At 40.0% G+C, this 20,539-nt stretch overlaps 2 protein-coding genes across 3 annotated transcripts; one reads left to right on the top strand and one right to left on the bottom strand.

Moving 5' to 3' along the window:
• The first annotated feature begins 746 nt into the window (after nucleotides 1-746).
• LOC139634915 (F-box only protein 15-like) lies at nucleotides 747-6,987 on the top strand. 2 transcript variants are annotated; one of them, XM_071501658.1, is made up of 10 exons: nucleotides 747-1,002; nucleotides 1,097-1,180; nucleotides 2,111-2,215; nucleotides 3,034-3,270; nucleotides 3,883-4,083; nucleotides 4,177-4,300; nucleotides 4,383-4,465; nucleotides 5,514-5,659; nucleotides 5,755-5,874; nucleotides 6,586-6,825. In XM_071501658.1, the coding sequence occupies exons 1-10, from the start codon at nucleotides 794-796 to the stop codon at nucleotides 6,690-6,692; spliced, it is 1,416 nt and encodes a 471-aa protein (XP_071357759.1). In that variant the 5' UTR covers nucleotides 747-793; the 3' UTR covers nucleotides 6,693-6,825. The 2 variants fall into 2 exon arrangements, with proteins under 2 accessions (XP_071357759.1, XP_071357758.1); XM_071501657.1 differs by having other exon boundaries at nucleotides 768-1,002; nucleotides 5,750-5,874; nucleotides 6,586-6,987.
• Nucleotides 6,988-8,411: 1,424 nt separating this feature from the next.
• On the bottom strand, nucleotides 8,412-20,418 carry LOC139635583 (uncharacterized). The gene is made up of 4 exons (XM_071503051.1): nucleotides 17,528-20,418; nucleotides 14,871-16,724; nucleotides 11,805-12,185; nucleotides 8,412-11,025 (listed from the first exon to the last, which is right to left on the bottom strand). Exons 1-4 carry the CDS (start codon nucleotides 17,889-17,891, stop codon nucleotides 9,203-9,205), a joined length of 4,422 nt encoding a protein of 1,473 aa, XP_071359152.1. The 5' UTR covers nucleotides 17,892-20,418; the 3' UTR covers nucleotides 8,412-9,202.
• Between the last annotated feature and the right edge of the window lie 121 nt (nucleotides 20,419-20,539).

Here is a 20,539-nt window from a genome sequence, read left to right as displayed (position 1 = left end):
TCCTTATGAGGACATCGTCACTTTACACAGTGTGCGATTGTTTATCGAGCTGCTTGGAGACCAACAACATGTTTACATGACTGACACTCAGAGCTTTCTTGGTGTTGCTTCTGGGTAGTGTTGCACTGACAATAAAGTGTGGTCAGTCAATGTGTGTGTGTGCGTGTGTGTGTGGGCTCAAGTTTCACAGCTTTTAGTTAAATTACATTGAGGAGGAAGCTTATGTAACACTTACACATAATAGCAGAGTTACCTGTGTCAGCAGAGAATACATAAGCACACCTTTTAACTGATCTGAAGTAAGACAGTGACACCAACGGTCTGGTCACAGGAGGTTTGACCTGAGTGTCTGGATAACTCTGCTCGGCCTCTGTGCATCAGTTCATCAGGGCTGTTCGATGGGATCACCACTGACGTTTCTCAAGGCCCCAGTCAGAGGTAGGAATGTCTTAGCCATGCTTTTTTTTTTTGTTCCTGAAAATAAATTATGTTTGACAGCTGAGCAGCTCTGCATTAAAAACATCTCTCATCAGCTTCATCAGAAATGGGCTCCAATCATACTCCACATTAACAGACGATATAAATTCCAACATAACATAACATACTGCCAGCTCACAATTTACAGTTTATTGATAAAAGGACAGTTGAGGGATGAAATGTTCTAATGTAATTTAGACAAAACACGACTGCCATCTAGCGGTTCCGGTGCGGTATTGACCACACACTGAGGCTTTTACTGTGAAAAAAATCTGACCGGAAGTCGTTACTGGCGGTAAAATCAATTAACTCAGTGATGATGGCGGCGGGGCGAGGGGAGTTTTTCCGCAATTTGTTGGACGGTATGGAGAGGCAGCTCGCCCAGCCGGCTCCAGGGAGAGGACAGCCGGTTCGGGGCAGAGGAAAACCGCGGGCGGACCCGGACGGAGGACCAGAGGCCGGCAGAAGGACGAAGAGATGGGCGAAGACTGCGGCACCGAGCCCGCTCAGCGGGAGCGCCCGCAGGTGACCCGTCGGCCATGTTGGAGAATCATTTACAGGCCTTGAAAGGATTTAATTTCACCTTGGCGATTTAATGATATTTTAATTTGTATGCCAGCTGCCCAGGACCAAGAACAGAGACACAGAAGACGGACTTTCATCAAATTAAAACTCCTCAACTGAAGGAAAATTTAGTGGAAAGGTGAGTTAGCTAAACTACAGCGACCTGTTTGTTTACCGCCATCTGTCTGCGTCACACTGCGGCTTCTGCTTTTCACAGTAAAAGTCTGCACTGATGCTCAAGCATCTGATGTTTGTAGAGTTAAACCTGGTTGTGTTGTTAATTTTAATCCTAACTTTATTTGCAGAAAAGGCTTTTTTTTTTAATCATTTATCATGTTTAATTGTGTTGACACATCAGGCTCAAATTGGCTGTCGAGCACATCTACATTGATATCGTTGTGGTCAGTGTTTATAAAGTGCTTTGTGCCTTTTATAAATATACTGAATTTTAGCCACTTCACCACATATGGTTCATTAATAGGTTCATTCACCAGCAACATCTACGGAACTGAATATGAAGCAGGCAAATCGTTAACGAGTGTACACCTGTGCTTTTCATTTGTCATCATTCATTCCTCATTTAATGTAGTAAGAAAGGGTTGATGATTAAGAGAATGATGATTTTTATTTAAAAACCTTCTTCACTGTACCTGGCTTTAGGCTCTTCTCACACATACAAATTAAGCAGTGCATGTCCCTTTGATTCAAATTTTTCCTTTATGTTTAATGTTAACCTTTATTCAGAGGTTGACGGACAGGTGACACCCCAGAAGTAAACCCTGGGGGGGGGGGGGTTTAACAACATGGCTGCCTGTACAGTCTAAGAAGTGTGATGTTTTTGCTAGGTCCTCTGAAAATTACAGGTCTATTTTGCTGGAGGTTGATATAATTTGTAGACAGATGATTCACAGGTTTTGAACCAACTTGCAATATTGAATAAAGAGGAACTGCAGTATAAGCTGTTTGAAGACTAGCCCCTGGACTCACCTGCAGGTGGCTGTTGATTGGCTGAACTACAGGTGGAATAAAAACAGTGTCAGTCAGTATCTCCTTGTTGTTTCATCTGCAGGCTGCCGTCTGAGATTCTGATTAAGATCCTGTCGTACCTGGACGTCTCCTCGCTGTTCTGCATCAGTCATGTCAGCAAACTCTTCCACCAACTTGCCAATGATGAGTAGGTCTGACAGTCAACCTGGTTCCCCATTTAGTACGAAAGCGTTTAAATCAAAAGTCTTAACTGTCTTCCACATCAGGGGGTTTCTTAAATATTAAATACTGAATCTTATGATAGCAAAGCTTGTTCTTTACTTTAGCTGTCCCAACAAATGTGAGAATATAGATGTAGAGTCTTTAATAGCAAGTAAGCTTTGCAGGCTAAGGCAAACAGCAACATGTGGCTCTTATACCTGCAGCTGCTTCACAATAAATGCTTCCGCTCCTATCAACTTTTACTGTGAAAGAACTTGATGACCTTTACTGTAAAACAGCTGCAGGGCTTTTATTGTGAAACAGCTGCAGGGCCTTTACTGTTGTAGCTGGATAGCTTCTAATTTTATAAGGTGAAGTGCTTTTACAGTGAAGCAACCAAAGGGCTTTTACTGTGAAGGCCTTGTAACATCAAGTGCTTCTACTGCAAAGCTGCTGTGAAGCATACTGTAAGACAGCTGAAGGGCTTTTACTTTGAAGTGGCTGGGGGGGGGGGGGTTCTTTTTCCTATCAAAGATACAATGTGGGGCTTTTATTATGAAGCAGACTGCGGGCTCTGACTGTGACACAGCTGCAGGTTGATGATGTCTGACTAAATAGCTATGAATCTGACTCCTAACTTGAGTTCTTACTGTATTTTTTAATGCAGATCAGAACAGGTTTTGATTATTGTAATTAATTGTAATCTTGTGTTCAATAAAGTTCAAAATGAACATAGGATTTGATTCCACGGTGAGTTGAACTTATCTGCAGCCAGTGTCTATGTGTGACCTTCTCTCACTGTAGTGTCATGTGGCATAAGATTTACATGTCGGAGTTTGGGAGTCAGACGTGGAAACCGAAGTCAGGGGATGACGCGGCGATGAAGGAGACCCCCGTGGAGGTGGAGGATTGGTCAGTGGGGCACTGGAAGAGGATGTACTTCAGGACTGTGGCTGGAAAAGAGATGGACAAGTGGAGGAGAGAGTTGAAAGACATCAGCCCATACACTGGGTTACCCAGGCAGACAGAGTGGGTCCTCAGGTACCAGATTTATTTCACTGCTTCCACTCTGTGCATCTACACAGGCTGTGTGCACTTTGATACTGTCACAATATTAATATAGAACCTAGACCTGCTTTATAATCAAAAAACACACGGACATCTACCTTTAGACTGTGTGGGATCTTTATTTAATAGATTAGTTGATTGATGATTTGCAGTTATTTTCATTATTGAGCAATTTAAGAAAGGATTTTTCGATATACTTTCTTTATATCACTGTAAACTGGATATTTTTGGGTTTTGTATCATTGATCAGATGATACAAGATGTTTGAGAGTATCAACAGGGAGAAATCACTGAATATGTGACATTTTTCTGTTTCTGACATTTTAGAGATCATGTGTATTATTTTTTTTTTGCATTGTAAAGCTTGTTCAGCAGCCAAATCCCAAGAGTCACAGGCTGCTCTCAACTGAACTACACATAAACAATAACATGACTTTGTAAGATCAATTACACTTTTACCGGATTGCTCTTTCCCTGCATTCACTCACAGGACAAGCAGATTATCAGATCTAAAACTGGATTTTCAGGGTTGTGTAACGTCTTATTTCAGCCTTCTGTTCTAATGTGTGGTGTTTTTTTTTCCAGGAACCTGAATGTGAGCTGGGAGCTGACGGTGTGCGACTGCTCGGGACAGGAGAGCACGCTGGAGCAGAGCCGAACGTATTTCTTTGAGTCCTCGGTGGTCGTCCGCTGGAGTGGAGGCAACTTCGCCAACTACAATCAAATCAGCAGCATCCTGCTGCATGGAGTCAGGAAGGAGACGCTGAACAGTCCCTCAGTCAGGAAGTAAGAAACACCTCCTCCACCTCTGCCACACCTCCTCTCCTCCACCACACACTGACCACACCTCCACCTGTCCTTCCTGCTCACCTCCGTCAGACCTGAATGGCGGTCTCTGATTTTAAAGCTGGACGTGAAGGCTCAGCCCGCTCGCTTCATCGGCAGAGACACACTCATCAAACTGATGCTTCTGTCGCCAGGCGTCATCATCGGTGTCTGGAGGGTCAGTGTCTCTTTGTTTTTGTTTTTGTTATAATGTGAACATAAACAAAAATACAAGTGTGTGTGTGTGTGTGTGTGTGTAGGGTCACAGCAGCGTTGCCTTCATCATGTTGAGCCTGCACTTCCACAAGCTGGTGGAGAAGAGTCTGCTGGGATCTCCAGTGTGGTCAGTTCACTTCTCATCAGCTGAAAACGTCCAGTTTATTTATTTATTCAGAACAAACAAAACAACAAGAAAACGGCTCCAAACGTGAACTGAGTTTAACTTTATTTTTTCCAATTTTTTATGATTTAAATCTTTATGTTGTGTTGAGGTTTTAACTGGTGTTTTAAACAGGTTCTTTCCTCACCTGCACATCCACTTTATAAAGAAGAAGCTATATATTCAAAATGATTTGTGCACATTAGAGTTGGGTGATCTGATGATCTGACTGTGGCATTTGTTCTACTTTTCAGATAAATTGTAGAGACCGCCTTAAGGTGCCATATTCAGACATTTCATTTTTAAAGTTCAGTGGCTGCTAACCAGCATATTGTTAACTGTTAAACAGCTAGCCCGCTAACTGCAGCTGGAGACAGCAGGCCTGCAGTAGGTCATCTCTAGCTGCAGCCCAAGACGGTGGAGTTACAGTTCACCAGCGGGATGAGGGACCTTCCTGCAGGCAGGCAAACATGACGCAGGATGAGCTGGAGCTCGGTGGTCAGCAGCTACTGAACTTTCTAATTGAAGTACTTACATGTAACATAACAGCGAATACGAACAGCGAACTAAGCAAAAACCGTGATTTGGTTATGACACAGTTTGTAAACAGAAGGCGGCATTGTGGGTGAAAAATAACAGTGAGCAAACAAACACCTGAAAGATGCGTCAAAGCAGCGGAAAGATACGAATCACAGCTTCCGGTCAGTAATTTCAGAATAAAACCAGAGCGGAAACAGAATACAGAACCTGGGTTCAGATTCTACCCCAAAAGATTGTGATCATGTGATCTTTGTGCCGGATTGCCTGCCCCTCGTCCAAATAAAATCAAATATATGGAGTAAATGAGCATTGTGCTGCATTATAAGACACTAACTGCAACATTCAAAGCAAAAGCACAGACATTATTTTATCTCTTCATAATCGTCTCTGTAGTGCTTGAATCGTCTTCCCTCTGTTTTCCTGGTTTTCTGGTTTTCCTTCTGCTTTTCATCCTGTTTGTCCCTTCCTGCAGCCCGTTCTCTGAACCCGTGGACCGACCGCCTGCGTATGACTTGGACCCCGAGTTTGGTCTGCACGGTTACACTCTGCACTTTGTGCTGCACAACACTGGCACTGAGATCATGTCGGGACACTTCCGCCAGCTCTCCTGTCGCACAGGTAAACCGAACTGAGATTGGTAACGTGAACTCTCCTGACTCCTCTGGTCGTGGCGTGAAGGCCTAAAGTTCTTCGTGTTGCTGTGATAAGTTCAGATCCAGCGTGGCCTGGTGGAGTTGAAGGTCATCGACAGGACCAACTTGTCCCAGCACAGGACGCTGTCGGGAAACGTCAAGCTGCCCTGGAAGAGCGAGGGGCTGGAGGGCTCAGTGGAGGTAACGCACCCTGTTCCTGCAACGCTCATAGCTCACGGCTCGCAGCTCACAGCTTTATCCGTTCCCTGTAATATTTCAACAAATGTAAGGAATGTTTTGAAATCTAACCAATCAATGCCCTTTACCTCAAAAAGTAATCCAGTTCAGGAGCACTGTTCATGAGCTCAGGTCAAGTAAAATCAAGCATCAGCCTGAACCAGCAGTTTCAGGCTGATGCTGATGCAACTGATACAGTAACGCTCAAGGGGCTTAGCTTAGCTTAGCATAAAGACTGGAAACAGAAATAGCCAGACTCTGTTCAACAGTAAAATTAGAACCCATTAACACATAATATTTCTGATGTCATGTTATGGTTTCATGGTGGGTCATGTAAATGATGTAGTGACTTCTTAGATTCTTGGCCCAATGAGGTTGCCAGGCTGCGATGTTTTGGTTTGGAAAAGCCCCCTTCACAAATTCAAAAATACATTCAAACGGCAACAGCCTCCAGTGATCTATTCATTTTACATAAACCCGTTGTTTTATGTAAAGTTTTTAACGTTTTAAAAATCGTTCCAACTCAAGTGGATGTCGGACCCCAACCACAACTGTTAGGAGAACGACAGCAGCGAATAATATCACTGGGATCACTATCAGAGCGATTTGACGAGCGATGTAAACACTGACAGCCAATCACTTCCAGCTCTGATGGTTCTTTCTTACGTCACGTAGAACTGCTGCATCATGACAATGACTCTGCTGGACGAGTTCCAGAAACCTTTCTGGTGCGTCAGCTCGCCCATTTGCATCACGATGTCGAAGACGTTGCTGTCCTATGACTACAGCGGCGAGCACTTTCTGATGAACTATCAGAGTCCGGACGGTCAGGTGAAGATGAAGCTGGTTTGGCTGAAGGAGCAGAGGCAGTTCTTCCTCATCAGCCTCACCGTCTACGTTTCCGTTTTCAAAGTCAATGAGCATTTCAGCAGAGACTACTGAAGCTGAACCGGACTGATCAAAGTTCTGCTTTATGATTTTCCAGTTCTCATGAGGTGAGTGTGAGTTTTGTCAGGGTCAGTCGTATATAAAATGTCTCCTCTTTGTGGTTTTTGTTAAAGTGTTTATTACACAAAAGAGTCTCATTCTGTAAACATTTAAGAAAATATCAGTTCAAGCTGTTGAGTGTTTATTTGTTGTCCGAAGAGTTTAAACTGTTTTCAGTCGAAAAATAAAAACATACATTTAATTATAGAGGAAAAGTTTGTGAAATTCCTCATCTGTATTTTGTCCATACCACAGGAAGAGTGTCACTGTTTTCAATTGAATAAATATAAAAGGGTAAAAAATACACTTTACATATGTATCAGAGAAAAGATTAGATCCTGAAAATACAGAGCAAAACAGATTTATTATAAAATTTTATTGAATATGTGTTAATTTCAGTGGGTTATTTATGTTTAGATCCCAACCTGTGTAAAGTCTTCCAACATTTCTTTTATCTTCAGAACAGGATATAAATCTTTGTCATCAGGATTTGACCACAATTTATTTATTTATTTTTTTAAAACCTTCTCATCTATGACGCTTGGATGGTTGAATGGGTCAGTTTGAATGTTGGATTAGATTTACTGTGATCAAGTGAAGCAGAAATTTAGGTGTGAATTTCCATTTATTCTTTTTTAAGTGACGGAGAACCTGCAGAAAACAAATAATTATTTATATATTTCATTAAATTATATTTAATTTATGAATTTATCATTTGAACATTATTATTAAATCAGTGTGATTGATGAGAGTGATGAGTTTTTTGGGTTTTTTTTGTTTTTTTTTTACTTCAGCTTCAGTCTTCAGCTTAGTTTTTTTTTCTGTAATTCAGAGGCAGAATGTCAGAGTCAATTTTAACACGTACATCTGTTAGTTAGCTGAAGTGTTAGAGAAGGGTGAAAACCATAAGATGAATTTTTACATGCAGAGAAAGGTCTGACTTCCTCTCTCAGGGTCATACATGAGGCCTCGTGAGTTTAAGCAGGGTTTTAACACATGTTCATGTTCCTGCCTCTGTCACTTTGTTAGTGTTGTTCATGGCCTGTACTTCCTGTAAATGCAAGTGAGGCAGATAAATCCACACAGTGCTGAGCAGCAATCACACTTATGCTACAGACACCATTTACATTTTCATATCATGATCTTAGTTTTGTGCATTTTGATAAAAGTTGCCTGAATTTACATTTTTTAATAAGAAATCCTGCAAAACAAAACATTGATTTGTATATCCTTCCACAGTTTTACAGTTTGTATATGGATTCAGTTTATTTTCACATAAATAACTTTTTGAATTAAGTTCTAAAAATCTCAGACATCCATTTGTTTTTATATCTAAGCCCGTATACAATACAACATCCCTTAAACTCTTCCTGGTTACATATTGCATTAAAGTCTGTGGAGGCCAGTTCAGTCCATCTCTCTGCTCACTGAGCAGATGGACATAATAAACTGACATTTACAGTTAATGAGTTATAGTCTGTAATAAAATTAAAACCAAATGCAGACATGTTGTAGGGCACTCGTTCACTGTAATTACAGTTATTATCCTAAACTAGCAACTAGTTTTTGTTATATAATAAGTGATGTTCTTTAAGTGTGTGAAAACAAGATATTACAAGCTTGTGTTGTTAAATATCAGTCTTGTCTTGTGTGTTAAAGAATTACTTTTATTTCACAGACAAACACCAGGCCAAATTTCATGTGCAACATTTCTTTTAATTCACATTCTTAGAAAATAATAGTGACAAAATAATTACATTACATTGATTCCATCTGAGAACATTAGATCACAATAGAAAAATTTTAAAATCTGTTGTTTCTGAACACAACTTAAATCAGAAGCCTGTTTTCATTCAATTCAATCATCTTCATTCAATATGCATTTGTGTCCACATTTGACAAGTCTAAACAATAAAAGATAAAACATATAACAATTTTCAATCAGTTTGAGAATAGCTGCTTTTGATTTCATGTCTTTCTTGGTGGAGCAGGTAACATTTGGAGGTTAACAATTGGAGCACATAAGACAGTAAAGCTAGCAGTGCTATATATAAAAGATGAAAATAAATCAAGCAATCAAAAATAATTTGAAACGGTCATTACAGCAGATACCATTTTAAAAGCTCCTCACACTCATTGTACACTCAGAGTTTATGATGTGCTAACTGAATACAAGACAACTTAATACAGATCTTTATTATTCCAGCTGGGACTGAGTGTTTGGTTTTTTCACCACTCAGGCCAGGTTGAAGCAGAGCAGAGGTCTAATCAAGTGTCAAGGCCTCTAATCACCAGCAGAAGTGATCTAATCATTGTGATTGACAGGACAAATGATCAAGGGGGCAGAGTTGCTACCATTGTCATTATGACAGGGACTAATGTATGGAAGGAGATTCTTAGTGAAGGAGCAGCCAGTGTAGGTGTAGAGAAGATCTGCAGCTTCTACGTCATAAAAGGAGACCAGACCATCCTCATAATCAACAAACACCCCCACCTTGCGAGGACGCAGATGAAGTGAGAGACGGACTGGACGGTCATCATTAGCCTTGTATTCCTTTCCTTTTCTTAACCATATAGTCCAGAAACCATTGTCAGGACTGAGTGTGATCTTCCCCCTCCTCTTGATGGACTCTTCGGCCACTCCTACAGTCCAGGCCGTCTTCCCTTCAACCTGAACCTCAAAGTAAAATCTCCCTGAGGAGAAACTCTCCTTCCCCAAAACATTAACACAACTATTAAATCTCTCAGGGCTTTCTGGTAGTAACTTCCTGACATCGCCATGATGTACTTGTTTCCCGTCATCAGACAGGATGAGATTGGGATGTGCTGTATCAGGATCCAGAGTCACATCCACAGAAAACTGCTGGACACTCTTCAGCTCAGCTTTCTTTCTTTCATAGTCTTCATCATGATTGACAGGAGATATGATGAGGGGGGCAGAGTTTACACCATGATCTTCGGTACAGGGGGAAAGAAATGGGTAGAGTCTTTCAGTGAAGTCGCAGCCAGTGAAGGAGTAGAGATGATCTGCAGAATCTACATCAAAAAAGGAGACCAGACCCTCCTCATGATCAACAAACACCCCCACCTTGTGAGGATGCTGATGAAGTGAGAGACTGACTGGACGGTCATCATTAGCCATGTATTCCTTTCCATTTTTTAACCATACAGTCCAGAAACCATTGTCAGGACTGAGTGTGATATTTCCCCTCCTCTTGATGGACTCTTCGGCCACTCCTACAGTCCAGGCCGTCTTCCCTTCAACCTGAACCTCAAAGTAAAATCTCCCTGAGGAGAAACTCTCCTTCCCCAAAACATTAACACAACTATTAAATCTCTTAGGGCTGTCTGGGAGATTCTGACGTACATCATCACAATGTACTTGTTTTCTATCTTCAGACAGGATGAGATTGGGATGTGCTGTATCAGGATCCAGAGTCACATCCACAGAAAACTGCTGGAGGCTCTTCAGCTCAGGCTTCTTTCTTTCATATTGTTCATCTTGATTGACAGGAGATATAATGAGGGGGGCAGAGTTTACACCACGATCATTGGTACAGGGCGTAAAAAATGGATAGAGTCTTTCAGTGAAGACGCAGCCAGTGAAGGAGTAGAGATGATCTGCGGAATCTGCATCATAAAAGGAGACCAGACCCTTGTTATAGTCCACAAAAACTCCTACCCTCTTTGGACGCTGATTCAGAGAGAGGTGGACTGGATCTTCATCATTAGCTTCATACTCATTTCTGTTCCTCAACATTACAGTCCAGTAGCCATTCTCAGGGCTCGCTGTAATATTTCCTTTTCTCTTAATTGACTCTTTGGCCACTCCTAAAGCCCAAGCAGTCTTCCCCTTAACCTGAACCTCAAAGTAAAATCTCCCAGAGGAGAAACTCTCCTTTCCTAAAACATTAACACAGCTGTAGAATCTCTCAGAGTTGTCTGGTAGTAACTGCCTGAAATCGCCATGATGTACTTGTTTCCCATCATCAGACAGGATAAGATTGGGGTGTGCTGTATCAGGATCCAGAGTCACATCCACAGAAAACTGCTGGACCCACTCAAGTGGTCTGGCCTTCTTTCTGTTATATCCTTCTGTCTGAGCACCAACATATAATTTCTTGACATCTAAAGAAAAAGCAAAGCACACAAACACAGTCAGTCTTGCAGAACAGTTATGTGATATGTTAAACCTTTTTTGAGTGTGATTAAATTTGTGTTCAGGTTTATGACTGCGTAATTGGGATCTTGAAAACAAGGGTTTAAGCTCAATAAATCCTGAGGACTTTTCTTGGTAGGCTACACCTGCTAAGTTTATACTGATTTCAACTCAGTGCTCTTCCTTAAGAATAGGTCTGTAACGTGTTTGTTCTCTCAAAACAAATTTTGGAAAAAGGATGTCCCTTGAGCAGGAGCTATGTTGTTGGCTTCCAGGGGTCAGATCATAAGTCATTCAAGAGTCTTTATTGCAGGCTGATAAGAAACAAAGCAACCTTGTGTGGCTTTGAAGAGGTCTGGGCACTGGGCCCAGTCGGGCTTTGTCCCCAATAAAACAATTTTGGGTTGCAGCCATGAAGACTCACACCACGCACAAGGAAGAGTGAATGGGTTTGGTGCATTGACTGTCTGATGGAGAGCAAAAGCAAAGACCTTGGCAGGCAGAACTACAACTTCTGAAAATTACTACTGCGATGTGGACTTTAACCTCTCCACTCCGAGAAGTTCAGGAGCTGTTGTCGGAGGGACTAGATTTAATGGCCTCAACTTTATGAACAGTATCAGCAATGAAAACCAACATTAACACATTTCAATCAATAGAATATTTAAATTCATAACACGTAATAACTGAGACGAATGTGATGTATCTGGTTTTCAGATGTTCTTATTTTTATCTTCACCCAACTAACCTTTTGTTCTTGAGCTGAAGTTTTGCAAACGCTCCACCAGGTCTTTCCTGCTGATGCTCTCTAAAACCTTCAAGGTTACCTTCAGAGCTCCACGATCCTGATATTTTTGTAAGATTACATCCACCATGTCCGTCCTCTCTGCCTTCTCCAGGGTAGCCTGTGGGATCTTTGAGAGACCCTCCAGGATGCTATCATCATTCACGTAAAATTTGAAAAGCTTGAATTGGTCTTCTTTTAATTCCTGCAGAATTTCAAGGAGCTCCACTCTAAGTGTTGCCATGATGGCTTCCTGCTGTAAATAGGAGAAATTTTCAAAGCAGGCTTTTGTTTGTAGATGCCGAAATCTGCAAGAGAAGTGACACATTTTTACAGTATATTGAAGATTTTATAATCAAAGACAATTCAAAACGCTTTCAAACATGAAACCGAAAATACAGCATAAGTGCTGCTTCCTGTTCCCACGATGGCTGGAGTTCATGTTGTTCCTTGACTGAACCACAATAAAGCAAGAACCTGTGGCTTCACCTCCCTGAACAAGACACTGTGTAAAGATTCCTGTGGATTGTTCCTCTATAATCCATTTTTTTAATTCATCAAGAATTTTTTGTATGTTTCTTGTAGAAACTATTATTCGTTTTTAAATGATTTCATGTACACCACTCTATCATGGCTGACGTTTGACTCCACCTCCAGTTTGGCTGTTCAGAACGGTTATAAAAACGTTTGAACTCCACTTGGAGAGCACGTCTGAGAAAAAGAAACTAGTTCTGAGAAATCATAAATCGGCCCCAAGATCAAGATAAGAAATGTATTTTCTAAACTCAGTAGTTGAACATGGCACTATATGGTGTAAAAATCAAACTTACCCTGAGTTTGCTAGCTAGCCAAATAAAAGAGAAAATATACAACCTGCTTTGCTGGCCTTAAACACCCGAGGAGAAATCGGCACCTAATTCACTCTCTCATTGTTAGAACCACGTACGGTTCCTGGTAGAAGCAGTCTGGATGTTTTTTTTCCAATGTGATTCAAATATATATTTATATATTTGTCTTGTAGGCTTTCAAGCTGTTTAAACCAATGCTGTGTTGGCTTCAAGGGCCAAATCGAAAGTAACATAAGAGACTGTCCTTATCAGTAACACAATTCAACGACACCCTGCTCAACACTGCAAGAGGCCAACAGCTTTTTTAAAAACATTTCTAACCCTGTAGAAGCCCCTGCAGATTCACTGTGTTTCAGCTTCAGTTCTGTTTATGTAGCACAGCATTTTGCTGGGAGCTATTCAAAACTCTCACAGTATTTTAGTGTTGCCATTTTTCCAGACTGAGTTTTTTATTTTTATTTTATTTGGCTCATTCCAGGACAGAAATAGACATGAAAAATATACAATGGCCTAAAATAAAATAGCCTGTTCAAAAAGTGACAGCAGAGACAATTATAACAGCTGCAGACCTTAAAACTATGTAATAACCATTCAAACAATAAACACACTCACCAAACTTAATTCCTCACAGTCCTTCAGATGCAGAAAGATGAGAAATACATGCAGACTATTCTAACAGCTCGTGAACCAAATTAAAGTTACAATCCTCAGCCTCAGAGAGGTGGCCACTGACACTTGCTGCAAGACTTCCTGTTTTAAAAAAGTGCAGTGACTCTCCTCCCCCCCAAATGAAACCTAGAATTTAAGCAATACATCTCAACCTTTGGAAACAGGTGTCAAATGTCCTCTGTGACTCTTGTGGGAGTTTTATAAAAATCTGACAAGAACTGTAGAGACTTGCATCACTAACTATCTTAATCACCACATTTAAAGAACACAAACAGATTTTTTTAATTACAAATGATAACACAAAGTAATGAGAAATATGTAGAACATCAAGACATTGCAACAGGGACTTTTTATTCAACCAGTTCCTTACCTTTCTGATAAATATATCAGATACGTTTAAAAAAAGGTCAATTTCTGAATGTCAGATGTTGAAAATATTATCTTAATATAATATTAATACAACATATACATCATATCAGGTATAGCCTTCTGATGTTACCACCTCTTGACCTCATTTACATATTAAATATTCTTATTGATTGAACAAAGAGATTTGTGCATCAACATAAATGATTGTACCAGAGATGTGTGTATGTATATAAATGCCAAAAAAATACATTGATAAATTATGATACATTACTTTGTTTATAAAGTGGTTGATATTGTCCTGAACATTGAAATGATGCTTTTACACTAATTCATTATAATTCAATTATATGTTATTCTGAAATGGGCCATCCTGCATAGTGAGTAATTAAGTTAAAACGTGTGTGATGTTCTTTAAGTGTGTGAAAACAAGATATTACGAGCTTGTGCTGTTGAAGTTTCAGTCTTGTCTTGTATGTCAAAGAATTACTTTTATTTCACAGACAAACACCAAGCAAAATTTCATGTGCGACATTTCTTTTAATTCACATTCTTAGAAAATAATAGTGACAAAATAATTACATTACATTACATTGATTCCATCTGAGAACATTAGATCACAATAGAAAAATCTGTTGTTTCTGAACACAACTTAAATCAGAAGCCTGTTTTCATTCAATTCAATCAATCTTCATTCAATATGCATTTGTGTCCACATTTGACAAGTCTAAACAATAAAAGATAAAACATATAACAATTTTCAATCAGTTTGAGAATAGCTGCTTTTGATTTTGTGTCTTTCTTGGTGGAGAAGGTAACATTTGGATGTTTACAATTGGAGCACATAAGACAGTAAAGCTAGCAGTGCTATATATCAAAGATGAAAAATAAACAAATGAAGCAATAACAAAATTCAACTGAGTTTGAATTCCAAAGTCATTACAGCTGGTCCCATTTTAAAAGCTCCTCACACTCATGGTACACTCAGAGTTTATGATGTGCTAACTGAATACAAGACAACTTAATACAGATCTTTATTATTCCAGCTGGGACTGAGTGTTTGGTTTTTTCACCACTCAGGCCAGGTTGAAGCAGAGCAGAGGTCTAATCAAGTGTCAAGGCCTCTAATCACCAGCAGAAGTGATCTAATCATTGTGATTGACAGGACAAATGATCAAGGGGGCAGAGTTGCTACCATTGTCATTATTACAAGGACTAATGTATGGAAGGAGCTTCTCAGTGAAGGAGCAGCCTTTAAAGGAGTAGAGAAGATCTGCAGCTTCTATGTCATAAAAGGAGACCAGACCATCCTCATAATCAACAAACACCCCCACCTTGCAGGGATGCTGATTCAGAGGGAGACGGACTGCATCATCATCAATAGCCATGTATTCCTTTCCATTTCTTAACCATACAGTCCAGAAACCTTTATCAGGACTGAGTGTGATATTTCCCCTCCTCTTGATGGACTCTTCGGCCACTCCTACAGTCCAGGCCGTCTTCCCTTTAACCTGAACCTCAAAGTAAAATCTCCCTGAGGAGAAACTCTCCTTCCCCAAAACATTAACACAACTATTAAATCTCTCAGGGCTTTCTGGTAGTAACTTCCTGACATCGCCATGATGTACTTGTTTCCCGTCATCAGACAGGATGAGATTGGGGTGTGCTGTATCAGGATCCAGAGTCACATCCACAGAAAACTGCTGGACACTCTTCAGCTCAGCTTTCTTTCTTTCATAGTCTTCATCATGATTGACAGGAGATATGATGAGGGGGGCAGAGTTTAGACCATGATCTTCGGTACAGGGGGAAAGAAATGGGTAGAGTCTTTCAGTGAAGACGCAGTCAGTGAAGGTGTAGAGATGATCTGCAGCTTCTACGTCATAAAAGGAGACCAGACCCTCCTCATAATCAACAAACACCCCCACCTTGCGAGGATGCTGATGAAGTGAGAGATGGACTCTATCATCATCAATAGCCATGTATTCCTTTCCATTTTTTAACAATACAGTCCAGAAACCATTGTCCGGACTGAGTGTGATATTTCCCCTCCTCTTGATGGACTCTTTGGCCGCTCCTACAGTCCAGGCCGTCTTCCCCTTAACCTGAACCTCAAAGTAAAATCTCCCTGAGGAGAAACTCTCCTTCCCTAAAACATTAACACAACTATTAAATCTCTTAGGGCTGTCTGGGAGATTCTGACGTACATCATCACAATGTACTTGTTTTCTATCTTCAGACAGGATGAGATTGGGGTGTGCTGTATCAGGATCCAGAGTCACATCCACAGAAAACTGCTGGAGGCTCTTCAGCTCAAGCTTCTTTCTTTCATATTGTTCATCGTGATTGACAGGAGATATAATGAGGGGGGCAGAGTTTACACCATGATCATTTGTACAGGGGGAAAAAAATGGGTAGAGTCTTTCAGTGAAGTTGCAGCCAGTGAAGGTGTAGAGATGATCTGCAGAATCTGCATCATAAAAGGAGACCAGACCCTCCTCATGATCAACAAACACCCCCACCTTGCGAGGATGCTGATGAAGTGAGAGATGGACTGTATCATCATCAATAGCTATGTATTCCTTTCCATTTTCTAACAATACAGTCCAGAAACCATCTTCAGGACTGAGTGTGATACTTCCCCTCCTCTTGATGGACTCTTTGGCCACTCCTACAGTCCAGGCCGTCTTCCCCTTAACCTGAACCTCAAAGTAAAATCTCCCAGAGGAGAAACTCTCCTTTCCTAAAACATTAACACAGCTGTAAAATCTCTCAGAGTTGTCTGGTAGTAACTGCCTGAAATCGCCATGATGTACTTGTTTCCTGTCATCAGACAGGATAAGATTGGGGTGTGCTGTATCAGGATCCAGAGTCACATCCACAGAAAACAGCTTGACCCACTCAAGTGGTCTGGCCTTCTTTCTGTTATATCCTTCAAGTGGTCTGGCCTTCTTTCTGTTATATCCTCCTGTCTGAGCACCAACATATAATTTTTTGACATCTAAAAAAAAAAGCAAAGCACACAAATACAATCAGTCTTGCAGAACAGTTATAATGTGATATGTTAACCTGCAAACCTTTTTTTGAGTGTGTAATTAAAATTTGTGTTCAGGTTTATGACAGCGTAATTGGGATCTTGAAAACAAGGGTTTAAGCTCAATAAATCCTGAGCTCTTTTCTTGGTAGGCTACACCTGCTAAGTTTATACTGATTTCAGCTCAGTGCTCTTCCTTAAGAATAGGTCTGTAACGTGTTTGTTAGATTTTGGAAAAAGGATGTCCCTTGAGCGGGAACTATATTGTTGGCTCTTGGTACGATCTTCCAAGGGTCAGATCATGAGTCATTCAAGAGCCTTTATTGCAGGCTGATAAGAAACAAAGCAACCTTGTGTGGGATATGATGACCCGGGACACCTTATGGAGCAAGGCTTTGAAGAGGTCTGGGCACTGGGCCCAGTCGGGCTTTGTCCCCAATAAAACAATTTTGGGTTGCAGCCATGAAGACTCACACCACGCACAAGGAAGAGTGAATGGGTTTGGTGCATTGACTGTCTGATGGAGAGCAAAAGCAAAGACCTTGGCAGGCAGAACTACAACTTCTGAAAATTACTACTGCGATGTGGAAGTTCAGGAGCTGTTGTCGGAGGGACTAGATTTAATGGCCTCAACTTTATGAACAGTATCAGCAATGAAAACCAACATTAACACATTTCAATCAATAGAATATTTAAATTCATAACACGTAATAACTGAGACGAATGTGATGTATCTGGTTTTCAGATGTTCTTATCTTCACCCAACTAACCTTTTGTTCTTGAGCTGAAGTTTTGCAAACGCTCCACCAGGTCATTCCTGTCAATCTTCTCTAAAACCTTCAAGGTTACCTTCAGAGCTCCACGATCCTGATATTTTTGTAACATTATATCCACCATGTCTGGTCTCTCTGCCTTCTCCAGGGTAGCCTGTGGGATCTTTGAGAGACCCTCCAGGATGCTATCGTCTTTCATGTAAAATTTGAAAAGCTTGAATTGGTCTTCTTTTAAATCCTGCAGAATTTTAAGGAGCTCCACTCTAAGTGTTGCCATGATGGCTTCCTGCTGTAAATAGGAGAAATTTTCAAAGCAGGCTTTTGTTTGTAGATGCCGAAATCTGCAAGAGAAGTGACACATTTTTACAGTATATTGAAGATTTTATAATCAAAGACAATTCAAAACGCTTTCAAACATGAAACCGAAAATACAGCATAAGTGCTGCTTCCTGTTCCCACAATGGCTGGAGTTCACGTTGTTCCTTGACTGAACCACAATAAAGCAAGAACCTGTGGCTTCACCTCCCTGAACAAGACACTGTGCAAAGATTCCTGTGGATTGTTCCTCTATAATCCATTTTTTTAATTCATCTAGAATTTTTTGTATGTTTCTTGTAGAAACTATTATTCGTTTTTAAATGATTTCATGTACACCACTCTATCATGGCTGACGTTTGACTCCACCTCCAGTTTGGCTGTTCAGAACGGTTATAGAAACGTTTGAACTCCACTTGGAGAGCACGTCTGAGAAAAAGAAACTAGTTCTGAGAAATCATAAATCAGCCCCAAGATCAAGATAAGAAATGTATTTTCTAAACTCAGTAGTTGAACATGGCACTATATGGTGTAAAAATCAAACTTACCCTGAGTTTGCTAGCTAGCCAAATAAAAGAGAAAATATACAACCTGCTTTGCTGGCCTTAAACACCCGAGGAGAAATCGGCACCTAATTCACTCTCTCATTGTTAGAACCACGTACGGTTCCTGGTAGAAGCAGTCTGGAAGTTTTTTTTCCAATGTAATTCAAATATATATTTATATATTTGTCTTGTAGACTTTCAAACTGTTTAAACCAATGCTGTGTTGGCTTCAAGGGCCAAATCGAAAGTAACATAAGAGACTGTCCTTATCAGTAACACAATTCAACGACACCCTGCTCAACACTGCAAGAGGCCAACAGCTTTTTTAAAAACATTTCTAACCCTGTAGAAGCCCCTGCAGATTCACTGTGTTTCAGCTTCAGTTCTGTTTATGTAGCACAGCATTTTGCTGGGAGCTATTCAAAGCTCTCACAGTATTTTAGTGTTGCCATTTTTCCAGACTGAGTTTTTTATTTTTATTTTATTTGGCTCATTCCAGGACAGAAATAGACATGAAAAATATACAATGGCCTAAAATAAAATAGCCTGTTCAAAAAGTGACAGCAGAGACAATTATAACAGCTGCAGACCTTAAAACTATGTAATAACCATTCAAACAATAAACACACTCACCAAACTTAATTCCTCACAGTCCTTCAGATGCAGAAAGATGAGAAATACATGCAGACTATTCTAACAGCTCGTGAACCAAATTAAAGTTACAATCCTCAGCCTCAGAGAGGTGGCCACTGACACTTGCTGCAAGACTTCCTGTTTTAAAAAAGTGCAGTGACTCTCCTCCCCCCCAAATGAAACCTAGAATTTAAGCAATACATCTCAACCTTTGGAAACAGGTGTCAAATGTCCTCTGTGACTCTTGTGGGAGTTTTATAAAAATCTGACAAGAACTGTAGAGACTTGCATCACTAACTATCTTAATTACCACATGTAAAGGGCACAAACAGATTTTTTTAATTACAAATGATAACACAAAGTAATGAGAAATATGTAGAACATCAAGACATTGCAACAGGGACTTTTTATTCAACCAGTTCCTTACCTTTCTGATAAATATATCAGATACGTTTAAAAAAAGGTCAATTTCTGAATGTCAGATGTTGAAAATATTATCTTAATATAATATTAATTAATACAACATATACATCATATCAGGTATAACCTTGTGATGTTACCACCTCTTGACCTCATTTACATATTAAATATTCTTATTATTAGATAGTTTTGAAATGTTGGAAAGTCTGAGTTTAAATTGTCCTCAGACACAAACAAAAACCTCGACACCAGTTTTCCTGGCGCTCTGAGTAATATCAGAATGATAATGATAATATCAAGACAATGAGGGAATGGTGTGGAATACAATGTCCTCTAGTGGTTTAATGGTGCAACTGCAGCACATAATCACCTTATCAATGGTAAAACATCTGGGGCCAGATGTGCAGTATAACAGTAAAAACTGGTACTTAGTGTATATTTGAAGAAAAACAGAGATACTAATAATAAAATACCTAAAACTAAATGATGTAATGTAATGAATCCTCCCTCCTAATGTTTACAACTTGTGTTCAAACAGTTTTGGAGGTTGTGGGATGTGACACTGTTAAATTATATTGTGTTATACTGGTAGGTTGTTCTGTTATTCTGTCTACTGCATTTATATCCGTGAGAACAGGCGAACACCTCTGTGTTGTGCAGTACAAGTGCCCATGAACCTCTGTCCCACTTCCAGTGTCCACAGGTTGTTTTTTAACTTTATTAACAAAGAGATTTGTGCATCAACATAAATGATTGTACCAGAGATGTGTGTATGTATATAAATGCCATTGATAAATTATGATGCATTACTTTGTATATAAAGTGGTTGATATTGTCCTGAACATTGAAATGATGCTTTTACATGAATTCATTATAGTTCAGTAACATGTTATTCTGAAATGCGCCGTCCTGCATAGTGAGTAATTCAGTTAAAACATTACTTTTTGAGTGCAGGTCTTTGAAAAAGTACTTGAGTATTTTTACTGTGGTTTTACTATTTTTTTTAAATTGTGTATTACTAATTTTACCTGTTTAACGTGTGTGTGTGTGTGTGTGTGTGTGAACATTAGTCCGTCTTATTAAAAACGTCCTCTCC

The sequence above is a fragment of the Trachinotus anak genome, unplaced genomic scaffold, assembly GCF_046630095.1.
Source record: "Trachinotus anak isolate AG129_WGS33_773 ecotype Australia unplaced genomic scaffold, CSIRO_AGI_Tana_v1 ptg000018l, whole genome shotgun sequence".
NCBI classification, from domain to species: domain Eukaryota; kingdom Metazoa; phylum Chordata; class Actinopteri; order Carangiformes; family Carangidae; genus Trachinotus; species Trachinotus anak.
The sequence above is the reverse complement of the archived record's forward strand: the minus strand, read 5'-3'. Positions and strand labels throughout refer to the sequence as shown.